The following is a 21612-nucleotide window of genomic DNA, read 5'->3' as shown; positions in this document are numbered from 1 at the left end:
GTGCATAGCAACGGGCTGAGATAGAGCAGTCGGACTTGTTGCACTCACCGGTCTCCATTCACCAAAGCACGGTCATCTATCTCCCTTCTTCGACCTTCTACCTCCCTTCTCCTCCTCAACAGATGAGGCATTAGCAGAACAAGGTTGTTGTCGTACTGCTGCTTCAAGAATACAAGCAAAACAAGCCCGAAAAAGGCACTAAGAAGGCGGCGTCAAGCATTTTGTTATCCAGATCAAGGACTAGTGTTTTCTTCCGGTAAACATAGACACGCCCCGTCCACTATCCAACCAGAAACCTTCCCTGCCCCAAACCTTGCGCGGACCCAAAAAAGGCGATTAAACTGATCTCCCATGTAAACCCTCATTCGGAATGAATATTTCCCATGTCAGCTACCTGGAAAGACTTGAATTCCGAATGATTTCATTCAGATTTATTCAGATTTATTTAATTCTAAATTCTAAATTAAACAAAGAGGAGTTGTGCATAACAACCTCATAAAAATTAAAACCTCTTCTGTGACAGAAAGACAAAACAGGAGAATTAAATGCGGACTGTTAAATATCAGGTCTCTATCGTCTAAAGCAGTGTTAGTAAACGAATTAATATCAGATAATCATATTGATTTACTCAGTCTCACTGAAACCTGGCTGTGTCAAGATGAATATGTCAGTCTAAATGAGTCCACTCCTCCCAGTCATAATAATACCCACATTCCTCGAGGCAGCGGCCGAGGAGGGGGAGTTGCAGCCATTTTTAACTCTAGTCTGTTAATCAGCCCTAAACCTAAACTAGATTATAATTCATTTGAAAGCCTCGTTCTTAGTCTTTTACATCCGACCTGGAAAACCTCGCAGCCACTTTTATTTGTTATAGTGTACCATGCTCCTGGCCCGTATTCTGAATTTTTATCTGAATTCTCAGAGTTTTTATCCAGTTTAGTTCTTAAATCAGATAAAGTTATTATTGTAGGCGATTTTAACATTCATGTCGACGTTGATAATGACTCCTGGCTACCGCTTATCTCATTATTAGACTCCATTGGCTTCAGTCAGGGTGTACATGAACCTACTCATTGTTTTAACCATACCCTTGATCTAGTTCTGACGTATGGAATTGAAATTGATAACCTAAAAGTCTTTCCACAGAATCCCTCGCTATCGGATCATTATCTGATTACTTTTGATTTCTTTTTACTCGACACGCCACTCAGCAACAGTTACTATACTAGATGTTTATCAGATAGTGCTGTCGCAAAACTTAAGGAAAAGATTACTTGTCGTTAAATTCAATACCAATACCTTCAGTAACAGAGGTTTCCCGTGCCGACTTTAACCTCTCCGAATTGATCATTTTGTTGATAGCACCGTAGGCTCGCCACTTAACAACGCCGACTCTGTAGCTCCTCTTAAAAAGAAGTTAAAAAAGCAAAGAAAGTTCGCTCCTTGGTATAACTCTCAAACCCGTAAGTTAAAACAAATATCGCGAAAATTTGAAAGGAATTGGCGATTAACCAAACTGGAAGAATCTCGTTTAATCTGGACAGACAGTCTCAAAACTTATAAGAGGGGCCTCCGCAATGCCAGAGCAAACTATTACTCAGCTCTAATAGAAGACAATAAGAACAACCCCAGGTTTCTTTTCAGCACTGTAGCCAGGCTGACTGAGAGTCAAAGCTCTATTGAGCCTTGTATTCCCTTAGCCCTTAGCAGTAATGATTTTATGAGCTTTTTTAATGACAAAATTCTAACTATTAGAGGCAAAATTCATGACCTCCTGCCCTCAGATAGTACCTATCTAACCTCAAACACAGCTGTAAAATCTAATATATATTTAGATTGCTTCTCCCCAATTTCTCTTCAAGAATTGACTGCAGTGATTTCTTCATCCAAATCATCAACGTGTCTCTTAGACCCCATCCCAACTAGGCTACTTAAGGAGGTCTTTCCTTTAGTTAACACTCATATATTAGATATGATCAATATATCCTTATTAACAGGCTATGTACCACAGTCTTTTAAGGTAGCTGTAATTAAACCTCTACTAAAAAGCCCACCCTGGATCCAGAGGTGTTAGCCAACTATAGACCAATATCTAATCTTCCCTTTATGTCAAAGATCCTTGAGAAAGTAGTCGCAGACCAGCTGTGTGATTTTCTCCAGGATAATAATTTATTTGAGGAATTTCAGTCAGGATTTAGAGTGCATCATAGCACTGAGACAGCTCTAGTTAAAATTACAAATGACCTTCTGATTGCTTCAGACAAAGGACTCGTCTCTGTACTTGTTTTATTAGATCTTAGTTCGGCGTTTGACACAATTGACCATCAAATTATGCTGCAGAGACTGGATAACTTAATTGGCTTAAAATGATCAGCACTAAGCTGGTTTAAATCTTATTTATCTGATCGTTTTCAATTTGTTGACGTCGCAATGAACCATCCTTACGTACTAAAGTTTGTTTTGGAGTTCCGCAAGGTTCTGTGCTCGGACCAATCCTGTTTACTCTATATATGCTTCCGTTAGGTAACATCATTAGAAATCACTCTATAAATTTCCATTGTTATGCAGATGATACTCAGTTGTATTTATCAATGAAGCCAGAAGAAAGCAATCAATTAACTAAACTCCATAATTGCCTTAAAGACATAAAAACTTGGATGAGCACCAATTTCCTGATGTTAAATTCAGACAAAACTGAAGTTATTGTTCTTGGCCCCAAACAACTCAGAGACTCTTTATCTGATGACATAGTTTCTCTAGATGGCATTGCTCTGGCCCCTGCCACTACCGTAAGAAACCTCGGAGTAACATTTGATCAAGATTTGTCTTTTAATTCTCATTTAAAGCAAACCTCACGGACTGCATTTTTTCATCTGCGTAATATTGCGTAAAATTAGGCCTATCCTGACCAAAAGATGCAGAAAAATTGGTCCACGCTTTTGTTACCTCAAGGCTGGATTATTGTAACTCTCTATTATCAGGTAGCTCTAGTAAGTCCTTAAAAACTCTCCAGCTAATTCAGAATGCAGCAGCACGTGTACTAACAGGAACTAAGAAATGCGATCATATCTCTCCTGTTTTAGCTTCTCTGCACTGGCTCCCTGTAAAATCCAGAATTGAATTTAAAATCCTACTGTTAACTTATAAAGCTCTAAATGGTCAAGCTCCATCATATCTTAGAGAGCTCATAGTGCCATATTATCCCACCAGAACACTGCGCTCTGAGAACGCAGGGTTACTCGTGGTCCCTAAAGTCTCCAAAAGTAGATCAGGAGCCAGAGCCTTTAGCTATCAGGCTCCTCTTCTGTGGAATCATCTTCCTGTTACGGTCCGGGAGGCAGACACCGTCTCCACATTTAAGACTAGACTTAAGACTTTCCTCTTTGATAAAGCTTATAGTTAGGGCTGGCTCAGGCTTGTCCTGTACCAGCCCTTAGTTAGCTGACTTAGGCCTAGTCTGCCGGAGGACCCTCTATAATACACCGGGCCCCTTCTCTCCTTCTCTCTCCCTCTCTCTCGTATCCTATTACTGCATCTAGCTAACCCGGCCATTCTGGATGTCACTAACTCGGCTTCTTCTCCGGAGCCTTTGTGCTCCACTGTCTCTCAGATTAACTCATATCACAGCGGTGCCTGGACAGCGTGACGTGTGGTTGTGCTGCTGCCGTGGTCCCGCCAGATGCCTCCTGCTGCTGCTGCCATCATTAGTCATTAGTCATACTTCTTCTGTTATTATACACATATGATTATTGTCACACATGTATACTGCCAGGTATTAATACATACTTTCAACATATTGTACCGCAGTAACCAGAACTATAACTATAATATTATTACTTTCATTAATGTTGTTGTAAGATACTGTCATTACCTGCATATCTCTCTCTCGCTCTCTCTCTCTCTCTCCCTGTGTCATATGGATTACTGTTAATTTATCATGTTGATCTGTTCTGTACGACATCTATTGCACGTCTGTCCGTCCTGGAAGAGGGATCCCTCCTCAGTTGCTCTTCCTGAGGTTTCTACCGTTTTTTTTCCCCCGTTAAAGGGTTTTTTCTGGGGGAGTTTTTCCTTATCCGCTGTGAGGGTCTTAAGGACAGAGGGATGTCGTATGCTGTAAAGCCCTGTGAGGCAAATTGTGATTTGTGATATTGGGCTTTATAAATAAAATTGATTGATTGATTGATTGATTGATTGAATTCTGAATGAGAAGCTATCATGTAACCGCACCCATTAACTGTAGAGACATGATCATTCCCTGTAAACAAGTCAAAATCTACCCGAATAACAAACCGTGGGTGAATAGGTGCCGTAGCATTGTTCCGACCTCTCACTGTTCCGACCTCTCATTAGTCCGACATCCCATTGTTCTGATATGTGATTATATTACGTTATACTGTATTTGTGTACCATAGAGGATCAGCAACGCAACAAAAGTAGGCTACTGGTCGAGATATAAGTGTCATAGAGAGGAGAGAATGAAACACCATAACCTCCTGTTATTAACTCTGGGGTCCGTGTTGTGTGGGGAGCTCTCCGTGGTGCTGAATGGCTCCCAGCAGGCATATTTCTGCCTTGATGGTGCGCCGCGACCGGCTCTGGGTCAGCTGAGAAAGGCTTGAGGCGAAGCAGGCTCACGGTTTATGTGTTTGCCACTTTCTTTTTCATTTTAACCCACAGCATGATCTTTTCCTAACCCTAACCAAGTGGTTTTTGTGCCTAAACCTAACCAGACCTTAACCACACGGCATCATGATGATTTCGGATCAACGGGACTTCGGAACAATGGGTTTAATATGGTCGGAACAATGGGATGTCGGACCAATGGACTGTCGGACCCAATGGGCAGACCCCGGTGAATAAGTCTGTGAAAGACTGTATACAGAAGAAAAAATGTGCTTTTAAGCAGGGAATAACCTCTGATTTGCATGCGGCCACTAAGGAATTGAAAACTGAAATTTTAAAGGCAAAACAGAGATACAAGTCTAAACTTGAAGATAAGATGGCTGCAAATAACCATGGCTCCGCTTGGTCCTGCATGAAAACAATAGCGGGTATCCAGAAGCAAGGGAACAACAGCCACGTTTCTTTAGAGGGTTTTAAGTCTGACTTTGAGTTGTCAGTGCTCTTAATTGCTTTTACACTTGTTTTGATAGCTTTGATTTCAGCCAGGAGGTTCAGGAACTCCATCACAAACTTAAAGCATTTTAACATAACATGCAGAGATGTTGAAAATGTCTTCCGCAAAACAAAAGTCAATAAACGTCATGGCCCAGATAATATCTGTGGACGTTTGATTAAATCTTGGGTAACACTTTATATTAAGGTACTGTAATAAGCGTTAATTAATGCTTAATAAGCACCAATTAACAGTTAATGAGCACTTATAAGACAGAATAGGATGTTTATTACCATTAATAAGACTAAAGAAGTGTTAATTATAGCATAATTAACACAGTTATTATTGCATATAGGAGCATTATAAGCACTTAATAGAAACTTGATAACAGTTTATAAAGCTATCCTAAATATTAATTAATAAAATTTCTATTTACATTAATTATGATTTATAAGGGTTAATTATAGAACAATAACCACATTTATTACTGGTTTATAAGACACTATAAGACCCTATCAGATTAAATTAATAAAGTGTTATTAATAGTTAATAATAATCATTTGCAGCTATTGGATCTAAAGTGGGAACAGTGTCGTATAAAGGTTAATAAACTATTAATATGCTCTCAGGGCTCGAAACTAATGGTGTCCCGACGTCCCGGGGACTATAAAAATTGCTACTGGGACACAAAGATGATGTGTCTGGGACAATTACGGGACAGCATAAGAAAAAATAAAAATAAAAATAAAAACAAAGTCAAAGCAATATCGAAATAGATGTTATTTACAACGTCATTACGTATGGGTATCTGAACGTCGCTTTTGTCGCTTGAATAATTTCAATAAAAACTTATGAACAGCAAAAATACAGTGGCTTTTGCTGCACCTGATCTGGCTACACACGCACGTGCATGCACACACACAGAACTCAACTCGCTGCATGACGGTCACGCTGGGTGCCACTCGCCAGATATGCTTACCACTCCTCATCAGAGCACAGAACCTAGCAATGCTGAGATGGTTGAAAAAACTGATGCAAGCCCCTCCAGTGCCGCTCCAGTTGGAGTAGGATGTGACACTTGGCCTCGGGACTCTGTTTCTGCCCCTGTGGTAAGTTAGTTTGTTAAAGTAGGCTATAGGCTAATGTTAGCTTGTTGATTTTTAGTTAGTTCTAGTTCTTTGTGATAGCTAACACTAGCAACTCAGCCAATCATGTACATGATGGCCTTACAAAGTTATAAAATGTGACTGTGTGCTCTAAATTTCGATGTTACAGTTACAGTTTTTCTCAATTGTTTACACACAAATACTGGTACTTGAGACACAATGACCACAACATGTAACTCATGCACCAACCCCCTGAACCAATTCTGCTAAACTACAAGCACAATTCCTGCTTTACACTCAAATTGCAGTTCTAAAACACACTTTTTTCAAAACACTACACACAATTCTCTGCATTTGGCACAATTTTCATGAAGAAAATCTCTTGTTTTCACAAGGAACACACGGTCATTCAAAATTCTAAAGTTAATTGCCCTACTATGCACGCTGACTCATCACAGGGGCAAACACCTGTCACACAGTTTTACAATTAGCAATCAGAGATTTAGCATAAAAGGGCAACAGGTGAGCTCTTCTGTTTTGGAACAATGGATGCCAACGTTGGAAACAGAGGCAGAGCCAGAGCCAGAGGAGTGAAAGTAAGAGGAAGAGGATGGGGAGGACGAGGACGAGGACGAGGAAGGCCAAGGACCGTAATCTCTGCTACCCTTGGCCCCTACAACACTGCCCATCTGATCACATTCCTGGACACCCTACACAACACACTCATTCCACCAGATCAGATAGCTCGCCCAGAGCAGCTCAGGTACGTTGTCATTTGGGACAATGTAAGGGCTGCTCTGGTTCGTAACTGGCTCACTGCCCACCCACGCTTTTCAGTTGTTTATCTCCCTCCATATTCTCCATTCCTCAATCCTATTGAGGATTTTTTTTTTCTGCCTGGAGATGGAAAGTGTATGACCGAAATCCACAAACGCGTACACCCCTTCTCCAAGCTATGGAAGACGCACGTGGAGATATAGCAGTTGATGCTTTTCATGGCTGGATTTGCCATGCTAGGCGATATTTTCCCTGCTGCTTGGCCAGGGAAAACATTGCTTGTGATGTGGATGAGGTGCTGTGGCCAGACCGAAACAGAAGAGAGGATGCAGTATAGTTTTGTTTTGTTTTTTTACTGTAACTGTATACAGTAAATTCTTCTGTTGTTTTGGATGTAGACCACTGTATGTGCAACTTTGTGTTGGTTGGGATGTACACTGTGTACATTGTTTTTGTGGGAAAAATAAAATATATTTGTTACCGTGTATTTGTGTGTTCTGAGTATAAAAGCAATATTCTAAAATATTTTACAACACACTTATGAATGTACTGTCTGTAGTAAGTGTAACACTGAACAAAAACAAGGCCTAAGTCATTATGATGAATGGAGAAGAAGTGTTTTCCATTCATCATAGTGTTTTACATTGAGCACACAGGTGTTCAACTGGTTCTTATAAATGTCTATTCATATGATGGTTTGTGTGTGTCATTTGAAAACAAAATACCATTTTGAGAAGAAATAACATTGTTTTGAATGTAAAGTTTCATTTTGCAGGAGAATTGAGGGGTTTCGCCCATTGTATGTGTGTTTTTTGATTTGTGTGTAGAGTTCTGAGAGACATGCTTTCAGAAAATGTCTGTAAACAATCGAGAAAAACTGTAATCAGAAGAGGTGTACTTGGTTCATTCACACAGTAATAATTAGGCTAGCAACTTTAGCTACAGAGATGAAGGTCATACTTGAACTAACAGCCAGTCATGTTTCTAAATTTCCTACAGGTAAGCTGAGTATAATGAACACCCAGATAACAGTAGTATGTTTTAGCAGGACCTTAGTGTGTAACTGTGACACTCAGAGATATTGACTTTGACCGCGATTAAGAGAGAGAGAGAGTGCGTGTGTGTGTGTGTGTGTGTGTGTGTGTGTGTGTGTGTGGAGGCTTGTGGAGAGTGCCCCGAGAAATAGCTTCGGTAGTTAAGTGCATCGCTAATGGCGTTCTGTGTGAGTTTAAGTGAGTGAAATGTGTGTGAAGATGCATATGGTTGAGATACAAGAGTGACAGTAAATTGTGTGAAGCAGGATGAGCAGAGTGAATGTGGTAGGAGCATCAGTGAACTGTGTGTTATGTTGAGCAGGCTAATGGATATAGGCTGCATCATGTTCATGCTAACTCCTGCTGATTTGCTAACGCCATAGCCTGACTTCATTCCCCTCCGTCAGTAAGGTTAAAGGAGCATTTCAAACATTTTGGCAATGGAAGTTTGTATCAGGCCCAGTGTGTAAGTGTTTTATTATCACTCTTGTGAAACCATTGCAGGGCTGCCAACTTTGGTGGGGCCAACCAAAATTTCGCCACATACACTGCAATTTTTTGTATGGCCCATTCAGCGTCATTACCATACAGCAAAAATGTTTTTTGTTTGTTTGTTTGTTTTTGTTTTTTTCAAATATACCATTTTCCATACATCAGTAGTTCTCAATGTATTAACCTAACTCAGATTGTACCAATTGAACCAACTGACCCAACAGTAAGACACAAGACACAGCATGGCTCAAATGTGTGCATGTTTACTTTGGGATTCTGTATAAAAATAAAGTCATCAAATAGTAAACAGATATGCAACATCATGCAAGAAACACTTAAATAAAAATGAAAACCCACAAAAGCTATGTTATTGTGACGTTTTTGAACATCCCCAAACTACATGCAGCTAATACCAATTTAAATTAAAAAAAAATCAAATTAAAGTTTAACCATTTATACAAACAATTCCGAAAATAGGGAGGCTACTGTCAAAGTCCTTAAGATCTGTGTGCTTTGTTGTACTTGCTTGTGGCCTTTTTTGAGACCTTGATGATTTCTGCGGAGGGCTCCCATGTGAAGCAGGACTCCAGGCCAGCCATCTTTATTGTCATTATTGATGACAGGGTTCCATCCAGAGCCAGGCTGTTCCTGGTTTTAGTCTCTCTCTCTGTATCTGCATTGGAGTGGGGTAACACCAGGACCAGCTTTGCAATGGTGGCAAGCCTCATGATAGGGCTGGGCGATATGGCCTAAAAAAAAAATCTCCGATTTTTTTCACAAAAAATCTGATTCACAAGTTATATATATGCGACCAAACCTTTCAGCATGTGAATAAACCCTGACTTTTCCGCGGTAGCCTATGTATGTATATATATATACACATATATATATATATATATATATATATATATATATATATATATATATACAGTGGTGGAAAAAAGTTTTCGGACACCCTTAAAATTTTACACAATCTCAAATATTATCATGAAATATTTGTGGAAAAATCTTTTTTGTGTTTCAAAAGGTGTGGCTGCATTAGACAGATACAAACAAATACAAATTATATTTTTTTGTTTATTGTTTACAAGAAAAACTAACAAAAATAAATTCTTGACAGTTTCAATATGTCAGTTCTCAACATTGTCGGTATCAAAGTCAACAAATAACAGAGAATGTGTTCAAAACTGAACAGAAAATAAATAAACCATCACATCATCAAATTAATATTTAGTAGTCCTGCCACTGGCACGTAGTAGAGCTCTAATCCTGGCTGGCATGTTCCCCACGAGCCTTTCACACTGTTGAGGGGTAATCTTGTCCCATTCTTCTTGAATTACTGCTTTTAATTCTTCTAAATTCTTTGGTTAATGCTTTGAAACAGACCTTTTGATAATCCACCACAGATTTTCAATGGGGCTCATGTCCGGGGATTGAGCTGGCCACTCTAAGACCTGGATACTGTGCTCCTGCAGCCAAGTTCTACTGGCCTTGGATGTGTGGCGAGGGGCATTATCTTGTTGAAACATCCAGTTTTTACCTCGACGGAACAGTGCGCGCAGAAGGGAGCATGTGGGTTTCGAGAATGGTACAATACTTGGTAGAGTTCAATGTGCCATCACAGACAGTGAGATGACCAGCACCAGCAGCACTCATGCATCCCCAAACCATGATACTGCCTCCACCATGCTTGACAGTAGGTACTGTACATGCTGGAGATAATGCTTCGCCTGGCCTTCATGCACTCACATTAGTAGGAGGAAGATAATGCTGGAAACTGGACTCATCTGACCACAAAATCTTCTTCCAATTCCTGGCTGTCCAGTTCTTGTGTGCCTGGGCACAACGATGGCTAACCTCTGTCTCTCATTGATCAGGGGCTTCTTGATAGCCTTGTAGGACCTTAAGCCATGATCTACAAGTCGGCCACGTACAGTGCGGGTGGAACACTGGACACCAGTTTGGTTTGACCACTGCTGCTGAATCTCCTGTGATGTCATTCGGTGGTTTTGCCTGCACATGCGGATCAGGATGCGGTCATTTCTTGCTGAAGAAACCCTTGGATGCCCAGATCTTGGTTTGTCTTCCAAGCTGTTGGTTCGTCTGTATTTCTGCAGAGTGTATCTAACTGCTGAAGGACTGCATCTGCACTTCCTGGCTATCTGGCGGCAGCTCTACCCTTCCTGGCTGAGAATCTTTATCTTCAGGCGTGTTTCCTGCATTAGGTTCCTTGTTTTAGCCATTTTTGTGTCTGAAGAACTTTATGTAGACACGAAGCTTGGCAACAAAAATTGTGTCTTTTAATAAAAAGAACGACCTTCATCACTGGTACCAAAATGACCCAATACTCAAAATTTCTTATGTATTTTTATGGAACCAATCAATTTTAAGTTTTTAATGGCTTTTTTAGGATTTATTTAGTATTTTGGCTGTGACTGTACTAAAAGAAATTGCACTTGAAGACCTAAGAGTGATTCTTAATGCAATATTTCACAAATGCATGGGGTGTCCGAAAACTTTTTTCCACCACTGTATATATATCTTGCAATATACGTTGCGACTGCATCTGTGATCGCTTTCCACCGGACCCCTTTCTTATCATACGGCAGTGTTTCCCCTACCATTATACTGGATCACAACAGAAGTCATTTAAGGTTACCTTTCCTATAGAACAGGTCTATACCTTGTCCTTTTATTAAACAAACTAAATAGCCTTATGTTACAGGCTGATGTGTGTGGCTTGTGTGTGTGTGTGTGTGTGTGTGTACAGTACAGGCCAAAAGTTTGGACACACCTTCTCATTCAATGCGTTTTCTTTATTTTCATGACTATTTACATTGTAGATTCTCACTGAAGGCATCAAAACTATGAATGTGGAGTTATGTACTTAACAAAAAAAGGTGAAATAACTGAAAACATGCTTTATATTCTAGTTTCTTCAAAATAGCCACCCTTTGCTCTGATTACTGCTTTGCACACTCTTGGCATTCTCTCCATGAGCTTCAAGAGGTAGTCACCTGAAATGGTTTTCCAACAGTCTTGAAGGAGTTCCCAGAGGTGTTTAGCACTTGTTGGCCCCTTTGCCTTCACTCTGCGGTTCAGCTCACCCCAAACCATCTCGATTGGGTTCAGGTCCGGTGACTGTGGAGGCCAGGTCATCTGCCGCAGCACTCCATCACTCTCCTTCTTGGTCAAATAGCCCTTACACAGCCTGGAGGTGTGTTTGGGGTCTTTGTCCTGTTGAAAAATAAATGATCGTCCAACTAAACGCAAACCGGATGGGATGGCATGTCGCTGCAGGATGCTGTGGTAGCCATGCTGGTTCAGTGTGCCTTCAATTTTGAATAAATCCCCAACAGTGTCACCAGCAAAACACCCCCACACCATCACACCTCCATGCTTCACAGTGGGAACCAGGCATGTGGAATCCATCCGTTCACCTTTTCTGCGTCTCACAAAGACACGGCGGTTGGAACCAAAGATCTCAAATTTGGACTCATCAGACCAAAGCACAGATTTCCACTGGTCTAATGTCCATTCCTTGTGTTTCTTGGCCCAAACAAATCTCTTCTGCCTGTTGCCTCTCCTTAGCAGTGGTTTCCTAGCAGCTATTTGACCATGAAGGCCTGATTCGCGCAGTCTCCTCTTAACAGTTGTTCTAGAGATGGGTCTGCTGCTAGAACTCTGTGTGGCATTCATCTGGTCTCTGATCTGAGCTGCTGTTAACTTGCCATTTCTGAGGCTGGTGACTCGGATGAACTTATCCTCAGAAGCAGAGGTGACTCTTGGTCTTCCTTTCCTGGGTCGGTCCTCATGTGTGCCAGTTGTAGCGCTTGATGATTTTTGCGACTCCACTTAGGGACACATTTAAAGTTTTTGCAATTTTCCGGACTGACTGACCTTCATTTCTTAAAGTAATGATGGCCACTTGTTTTTCTTTAGTTAGCTGATTGGTTCTTGCCATAATATGAATTTTAACAGTTGTCCAATAGGGCTGTCGGCTGTGTATTAACCTGACTTCTGCACAACACAACTGATGGTCCCAACCCCATTGATAAAGCAAGAAATTCCACTAATTAACCCTGATAAGGCACACCTGTGAAGTGGAAACCATTTCAGGTGACTACCTCTTGAAGCTCATGGAGAGAATGCCAAGAGTGTGCAAAGCAGTAATCAGAGCAAAGGGTGGCTATTTCGAAGAAACTAGAATATAAAACATGTTTTCAGTTATTTCACCTTTTTTTGTTAAGTACATAACTCCACGTGTTCATTCATAGTTTTGATGCCTTCAGTGAGAATCTACAATGTAAATAGTCATGAAAATAAAGAAAACGCATTGAATGAGAAGGTGTGTCCAAACTTTTGGCCTGTACTGTATGTGTGTAGTTGATGTAGGAGGTATGAGATGTTAGTGTGCATCGAGTAGCCACAGTGAAGAAGCCTACGCAGTTCTGTATGCTGTTTTTGAGTTATTTCCCTCTATGTAAAAGTCAGACACTGATGAGAGAGGCTGTGTATCATCCCTGCAGTGCTGAAAATAAAGTGCCGTTCTTTAATGCAGACGAAGTCCCGTTGTTTATGTGTTGTTGCCACAATGAGCTAACTCAAGCTAAAGGAGCTAATGGTCTTCGGAGGTCCCTTTACTACGGTTTGCGGGTCTGCCAGCTTGGTGTTGGTAACACTTCATTCATCTTATTTACACAACGGCATGTCATTTATGTCCCTACACGGTGCGCATCTAAAATCCTCCTCTGCTCTCTGTCACACAGCGGAGTTTGGCCCTGATGTGCACACACACACACACACACACACACACACACACACACACACACACACACACAGGTGAGCACACAGATACAGACACAAGCACTGAAGAACTCGTTCCCTTTCTTGAGAACGAGTTCTTCCCCGCTCACTGCCATGTATGTGTATCAAGTGCGCGGGGGGGAGGGGTGAGCCCACTCTGAACTACCGGAGCCCAGCGTGGAGCAGCTGTGGCGGATTTTAAATTGAAACTCGATTTTCATTAAAACAAATCAGCCTAAACTACAAATTTGAATTAATCGATAAAATCGATTTATCGCCCAGCCCTACCTCATGAACAGACTTAACCCTGTCACCTATGAAGAATGAACCAAGAACACAGTGGGAAAAAAAATCTTACCTTCCTTTGAAAGATGAGTAAAGGTTGATAATTAATTTTGTCTAAAACAAAATGTACGCACCTACTGTATATGATACTTTATACATACATAACAAATTATTCTAATTTGTATATACTACTATATATACAGAAATTAATATACAATTACAAAGCAGCATAGAGGAATGATTTTGTATAGATAAAACAGACAAAATTCATTAGGCATCAACCTACAGTATACTTTTACAGCTGCATTGAAACCTCAAAAATAATATGTACAAAGCTCTCAAAATGCCTTTAAATGATCTCACAACACACAAAAAACAAATATGCAAACATTACTTAAAGTTTAAGAGCACAAACACTTAACATACATACCTGAAAAGAGCGGGGGAAATCGATCTTCTTCTTCTTCTCCTTCTTCTTCTTCTTCTTCTTCTTCTTCTGAGTGCAATCCCGGTGTCAATTGGGCCACAGCGCCACCAACATCCAGTGTAGCGGTCAGGAGGTGTATTGCGCATTGAAACAGGGACTTTTTTTGTTTTGGCTCAGATGGACACTTCAGCGTGAGAAATCGGGGGTGTGGCGTGTGTCTCATGGCCAATGCGTGAGAGTTGGCAGCCCTGCCATTGTGAGAGTAATTCAGTACTAGGCTGTAGATTAAAACAAGGGAAGTTAGATTAAATGTGTTTATGGGTTTAATTCTGAGCCTTCTCTTTCAGAGGGATGGGCTGACATTGCAGATGGTGTCAGACGGACTGCAGAAGACAACCATGGCGACCCTGATCTAGCCATGCAGGTAAACAAAATAAACTCCCTAGAGAGGAATTAATATGCTACGGTGTATGTTTAGCAATCGTGACAATGAAAGTTTTTTTCTTCTGTATTTCAGACAGTCCCAGGTCAGCACCTGAAGCAGTTCCTGGATGAAGTGGGACCTCTTCCTTAAAACACCTTCTCTGGTGTAAAACTCAGCAGGAAACAAGTGGATGATGATGACTTCCACGAAGTGAAAGATAAACTAATCAGTAGCTTCTGTGACAACCTCACCACGCGGTTTGGCAACCTTGATGATGGTGTCTTGAAGGCCGCTGCCCCCATGTTTGACTTAAGCAACTGGCCTGAAGACATCACTGACCTGGCCACCTTTGGCTTGGCCGATGCTGAGACTTTTGTCACTCACTTTCAGAAAACTGATGGGTTACAGGGAGCTTTGTGGAACACTGTATTCACGAACAGTCAATCTAAGTAACAAAACTTTTGAAAAAGCCAAATGAACTCAGATCAGGCATTTTTTTAGAACTCAACTATTAGGGTTTCCAATCCTTTTTTCCTGTTTTTGACAATAGTGGTTGCATTAAAAATCAATATGAAAAGGAAATATGTCCTTATGTTGTGTTTTCACCACCACTGGCAGGCTGAATTCTCATCACGAGTGAATTAAGCAGCCAACTCTGAATCAATCTGCTCAAATTCTTAAGTTCAAATAACTCATGTTTGTCTTAGTATGCCATTTTGAGGAAGTGAGATTCCCATTGTCCTTTGCTAAAGAAAATAATAACATACTAGAGTGAAAAGAACGCATCAGAATTCTTTAATGTTGAAATATGGATTGATATCTGGATGTTGCAATAGGTGCATAATTCATAGAATTATGCACTTCAGTGAGTGCATAATAAAGAGTTTGTGAATGTCAACAAGACACTGTTCCCACTTTAGATCCAGTCACTGTTAATAAGTGCATATTAATAATTTATTAACTTTTATACGACACTGTTCCCACTTTAGATCCAGTAGCTGCAAAGATGCATTATGAGCTGTTAATAAGTGCATATTAATAATTTATTAACGTTTATACGACACTGCCTCACAGCAAGAGGGTTGCCGGTTCGATCCCGGGCATGGGAGCCCTTCTGTGCGGAGTTTGCATGTTCTCCCCGTGTCAGCGTGGGTTCTCTCCGGGCACTCCGGCTTCCTCCCACAGTCCAAAAACATGCAGATTGGGGACTAGGTTAATTGGTAACTCTAAATTGTCCGTAGGTGTGAATGTGAGCGTGAATGGTTGTTTGTCTCTATGTGTCAGCCCTGTGATAGTCTGGCGACCTGTCCAGGGTGTACCCTGCCTCTCGCCCAATGTCAGCTGGGATAGGCTCCAGCCCCCCCGCGACCCTCAAGAGGATGAAGCGGTTAGAAGATGAATGAATGAATGAATATACGACACTGTTACCACTTTAGATCCAGTTGCTGCAAAGATGCATTATGAGCTGTTAATAAGTGCATATTAATAGGTTATTAACTTTTATACGACACTGTTCCCACTTTAGATCCGGTAGCTGCAAAGGATCATTATTTGCTATTAATATATGCATAATTAAGCATTTATTAACCATAATATGGAATTTATATTAACTTCTTATAGTGTCATTAATGTTAATAAACACCTTATTAATTTCATCTTATAGGGTCTTATAGTGTCTTATAAACCAGTAATAAATGTGGTTACTATTCTATAATTAACCCTTATAAATTATAATTAATGTAAATAGACATCTTATTAATAATTAGTATAGGTTTATAAACTGCTACCAGAGTTTCTATTAAGTGCTTATAATGCTCATACAGTATAAGCAATAATAACTCAGTCAGTTATGCTGTAATAAACACTTAGTCTAGTCTTATTAATGTTAATAAGCATCTTATACCATCTTATAAGTGCTCATTAACTGTTAATTTGTGCCCATTAAGCATTAATTACTGCTTATTACAGTACCTAAATATAAAGTGTTAGCAAATCAGGTACAAAAGAGCTGAGTCCCATATTCCACCACATTTTTAATAAATTCTTGCAGACACAACATGTAGGCCTACCAAAAGTCTGGAAGGATGCTGTAGTGGTCCCGGTCCCCAAATCTAGTGGCCCTAAAATTTTTAATGATTTTAGACCTGTTGCTTTGACCTCAATTTAATGAAAAACTTTGAAAATTTGGTAAGGTCAGAAATCTTAAAGATCGCTGAAAATGCACATGATCCTATGCAGTTTGTCTACAGGCCACGCAGGGGAGTAGAGGATGCCACAATCACCTTGCTTCACCTGCTCTTTAAGCATCTGGAGCGAAGTGGATCTCATGCTTGAATCCTTTTTATTGACTTTTCATCTGCTTTTAATACAATCCAACCCCACATTTTGGCCAAGCGCCTTATAGAACAATTTAATTTTAATTCTAATCTTGTAGGTTGGATTTTGGATTTTTTAACTAACAGGACGCAGAGAGTAAGAGTGAATGAAGTCCTGTCGGATGGATGCGTACTTTCACCGCTTCTGTTCATCCTTTACACAAACATGTGCCAGAGCAAATATCAAAATAGGACAATTATTAAGTATGCGGATGATTCTGTTATTGCGAGTCTGCTCCAGAAAAATGAAAGACACCACGGCCCTATAGTTGATGACTCTGTGCAGTGATGTGAAGAGTCACATCTTCAACTTAAAACAAAGGATATGTTAATTGATTTTAGCAAACAAACTAACACACATGATGCCACAACCATAAAAGGTCAGTCAGTGGAATGTGTGGAATCCTACAAATATCTTGGGACTATTATTGATTTTAAACTGAACTTTCAAGAAAACTGTGAGGCTGTGTGTAAGAGGACAATAGCGTTTGCACTGTCTGAGGAAATTGTCCTATTTTTATGTAGACAAAAACATGATGACCCTGTTTTATCATGCTTTTATTGAATCCGTTTTATCCTTTTCCTTGGTGTCATGGTTCGGAAGCCGCTCTGTTAAGAATAACAACTCTTTAAATCAAATTGTGAAATGGTCAAGTAAGCTGATTGGCGAGTCCCAGCTGAACCCCTCTTCCCTGTATACCAAACAGTTACAGCGGATAGCCACAACCATTTTAAATGACAGTTTGCATCCTTTGCACAGCGAGTTCCAGCTTCTTCCCTCTGGACGGAGGTTTTTAGTCCCAAGGTGTAGAAATAAACAATACAAAAACAGCTTTGTTCCAGCTGCAATCACACTGGAAAACAAGCTGTAGAATCTTTGCACAAAACTGCACAAGACAGTCACTTCGGAGCATGTATCTTTATTTTTTATTTATTGATTGATTTTTATCTCACTGTTTTATTCTTATTATATTCTACTGAACTGTTTTTATTCCTTTAACCTACGTCTTGTAGGGAATTTTGCTCTTGGCGTTTTTAATTATTCGCTTTTATTTCATGGGTTGCAGCACTTTCTGTCGTTTTAAATTTCTTTCTTGTATTCTGTGTTCTATGTTTTGTTTTGATTGTTCAAACTGTGATGGATGTTTTGACTCTCGACTGCAAAACTAGTTTACCCTTGGGTATCAATAAAGTAACCTGAACCTGAACCTGACTACAAAAGACTTTTTCTGCCATTTTGAATGGGCTGCGGTTACGTGAAATGCCTTTCCATTTCCCACAATGAACAAATCATTTGTGGAGTCAAGTGATTCTAACAGCCGGCAACTTTAATCTGCAAGAGGTCAGTGGGGCCATGCTATTAAATGACTCATTTAAAGGGACACACTAACGATCTGGATACAGACCAAATTACGATGTCACTAAAAACAAATTCCGTGAGTGCAGCAAAATGCTGCCTACCTACTTTTGTTTTTACAGAATGTGCCTTTTTCGGGGCAATGGGGGGCGTGAGCAAGTAACAAAACGTGTAGATCAGCATGTGATGTAAACAGTGACGTGGGAGGGAAGCTGCAGCTAGTCAGTCCTTCAGCAGATGACAAAATTGTGTGGATAAGCATTAAGACATTGGCTTGGTGTTATAGTGTGGATGGGGTAAACCTACTTTGTATTTTTCTTATTCATGGTTAATGTCGTAGCTGACAACACAGCTGTGACAATAACTTGTGTATGCTGATGTTGTCAACATGTCTTATGTTATTAAGATCTACTATTTTCTCTGTATTAAAACACAATGTAGGTGATCACAGAGAGCAGGTGGAAGCTGCCCCAAGGTTTATCCAGCCAATATTCTGTTGTTCTGTATGTAAAAAAAGGAAGTATGAAGGTACCTTCTGCGGACTGGACCTCTGAAGGAAGGATCAAACCTGTGTGGTTCTCCTAGAAGACACAAAAATAAATTAAAAGCTTGAATGGATTTGGGCCAAACCTACTCACACCTCAACACCTGGTGAGAGGAGAAGAAAATAAACAGTGGCTGAGGTGTATAGTAGACAGTTACTCAAATTCGACAGGTCACAGTCGACACAGCTAACAGATGTTCAGAACCACTGTATAGAAGATGTATTGTCTACCCTGTTGTTTTAAATTTCAAGCCTGCATCTGCATGTTGTTCATTAGGCAAGCAGCTGGTGGCCACAACCAACAATTTCTCTGTAACTCCAAAGCAGAAGTTAGCACCACCACGATTCCATCATCAAAAAGCCTACGGGATTTTTCCATTGGATTTTGGCTCATTGAAAAAAAATAAGCTCTGTGGCAAACAAACGTTTATTATACCTACACATTCTGTCCAGCAAGATAATATTCACTAATGAACACCACTTTCATGATTGAAACCTGAATACAATCACCAGAGGTATAAAGCTAACATTAGGCTGTAAAGGAACTACACCATGGTCGCATGTCTTAACGATGCCCCCACAGGCAACCCGGTCTCACTCTGAAGTCGTCAAAATCCAGCTATTGGGCAGTGACTTCCGGTGTCAGACACTGACGAATAAAGCCGTCCTTTTAACGTCGGCATGATATGCAGCCGGTAGCTGTTATAGTTTATGGAGGATGGCGGCTTCAGGGGGGAAAAGTCCCAGGAGGATGGGCAGGAGTGGTGTTGGATGAGTCCAACAAACACTGACTTTCACCTGAGATAGCAGTGTTCATGCCCTATAAGATTAAATAGCCAAACCCTGTTCTTTTTTCCTAAACCCAACTACATGCTTTTGTTGCCTAAACCCAACCATGTGCATTGGTTGTCAAAGGAGAAGGGGAAAAAAGGGCAATTTACAGTGTTTATTTTGGAAAAGACTGTATGTCAATGGTGAATTTCCTGTGAAAAGCAAAGTGTATTTTGAAAGAAGACTATGCATGTAACAGGCTGAAGTTGACACAGCGTACCATAATGTCAACAACCAAAGTACCCAGGGTACCTTGCATGTTGTATCTTGACGTGGAAAGTCCATAACCGAATGTTGATATGTGACGATGTCAGAATGAGAATGTGTTGCCACAGCACGGTTGTAAAGTTGTGTCCGCGCAATGGCGTCTTGTAGTCTCATTTACCTACCTTACTTGTCAGCAACCACCTTTTTTAAGACACAAAAGCTTCAAAATAAATGAATGGGCCATTTACTGCTGTATTTAATGTCATAGAACAAAACTTGGAAGTCTCTTAAGCTTGTGTGAACCACAGACCTCATTTCAGGCACCTAACTAAAAACCCATTCAAAAAACACAATGGCCTCTAGTTTCCCGGCAGGGTGGCGTACCCCGCACGGAGCTAGTTTCGAGTAGCGCAACCCGAGGTGCGCTCAGTTTGGTAGATTGGCAGACCAAGGTGCACTGAGATGGTGTGGCGGCGCAGCAGGGGGAGGTGTCGACAGATCCAGCTTGGAGCAGTGACAGTTTCGTGCCAAAAGGCTTCGCCAAAGGTGCGCTAAAAGCTCGCCAGCTGAAACCAGGTCTACTGTCAGCGCAGGTGGAGCATAGCCGGTGTAGTGGAAGTTTGGCTGACCGGCGGACAGTGCACACACATCACCAAAACCTCACAGGCAGGTTTCCAGAATGTCAGGCACATTAACGATGCAATAAATTCCCACAAAAACCACTATTCAATGCAACTATCTGCAATCAGCAAATAAATGTATCTCTGTATCGACTGTCCCGTCATATCTGATGTCGAGGTGGATTGGCACCATTTGGCACGCGTAATGGAAACCCAACCTGATTTGATTAACACAGCTGCAAACTAATGAGTTCACATCCCTCTCAGCCAACTACAAACAGCCACAGCATCAGATAGGGAGTATATATTCAGCATCTCTCATCTTAGAAAAGTTAAAAGAAAAGAAACAGAGTGAGACTGCGAGACAGAAAGAGAGAGCGCACGTGCAAGAAACGCAACATTGATTTACAATTGTGGCAACCTCCTCCCAGGCTATCTTTGCATCATCAGCCCGTGGAGGTCTGCTTGCAGTTCCGTATATTCGGACACTGCGAGCTTGGACCTCCCGGACCAAAACATCAGTTTCCTCCTGGGAGAAGTTTGGCCGTCTGACGCTGCTGCTCTCTTCTGCCATGGCGAATTGAGTAAACTCTCATTACGCCTTCGCATGGCGTATTTAAGGGCGAGGAGAGGCGCTCATTTGATTGGTGTGATGTGAATCAGCTATGTAAAACCCACTCCACGCCTTCTCTCCTCCGAGTGGAGCAGATTGCTGAAACGATCTTTCACTTAGTGATGCAAGCACCAAATTTGGCACACAAGTGCTTCAGAACCTACTCTCTCAGAAAAGTACGATGTCCACTTAAAAAAACAAAATGGCCACCTTTTTTCAAGATGGCCGCCATTCGAAGTGGTATTAAATGGTGTTTGAACTATATTTTGATTGAATAATCCTATTTTGATTATCTATACATCAAAATATATATGTTTTTGAGTATGAGACATCCAATTCTGCATTTAGAAAATCAAAATTATTGAATATTATGATGATAAAATGGGAATTAAACAAAGGAACACTCTCTGTGATGTTTCCGATGTGATGTCTGGGTACGTGACCACCCAATGTAGAGAAATGATAGGACAGTAAACTGCTTATTGCATTTCAACAGTGCTAGAAGATGTAGTATGGCTTATCTGGGGTTGACCAGTGCATTAGAAATATGATGACACTTTTCTGATAGGGTTATGTTAACTTCAATTACAAACAA

General features: G+C 40.7%; 1 protein-coding gene across 1 annotated transcript in view; it reads right to left on the bottom strand.

The window, feature by feature from the left end:
- LOC125902799 (choline transporter-like protein 5-A) overlaps positions 1-21612 on the bottom strand; it is a 304241-nt gene that overhangs the window by 271028 nt on the left and 11601 nt on the right. Inside the window, exon 2 of the mRNA XM_049599411.1 lies at positions 18735-18783. Within this exon, the coding sequence (XP_049455368.1) occupies positions 18735-18783 (49 nt within the window). The remainder of the gene's footprint in view (positions 1-18734; positions 18784-21612) is intronic.

Source organism: Epinephelus fuscoguttatus, linkage group LG15 (assembly GCF_011397635.1).
Source record: "Epinephelus fuscoguttatus linkage group LG15, E.fuscoguttatus.final_Chr_v1".
Taxonomy (NCBI): Eukaryota; Metazoa; Chordata; class Actinopteri; order Perciformes; family Serranidae; genus Epinephelus; species Epinephelus fuscoguttatus.
This window is presented reverse-complemented; position numbering and strand designations above follow the sequence as displayed.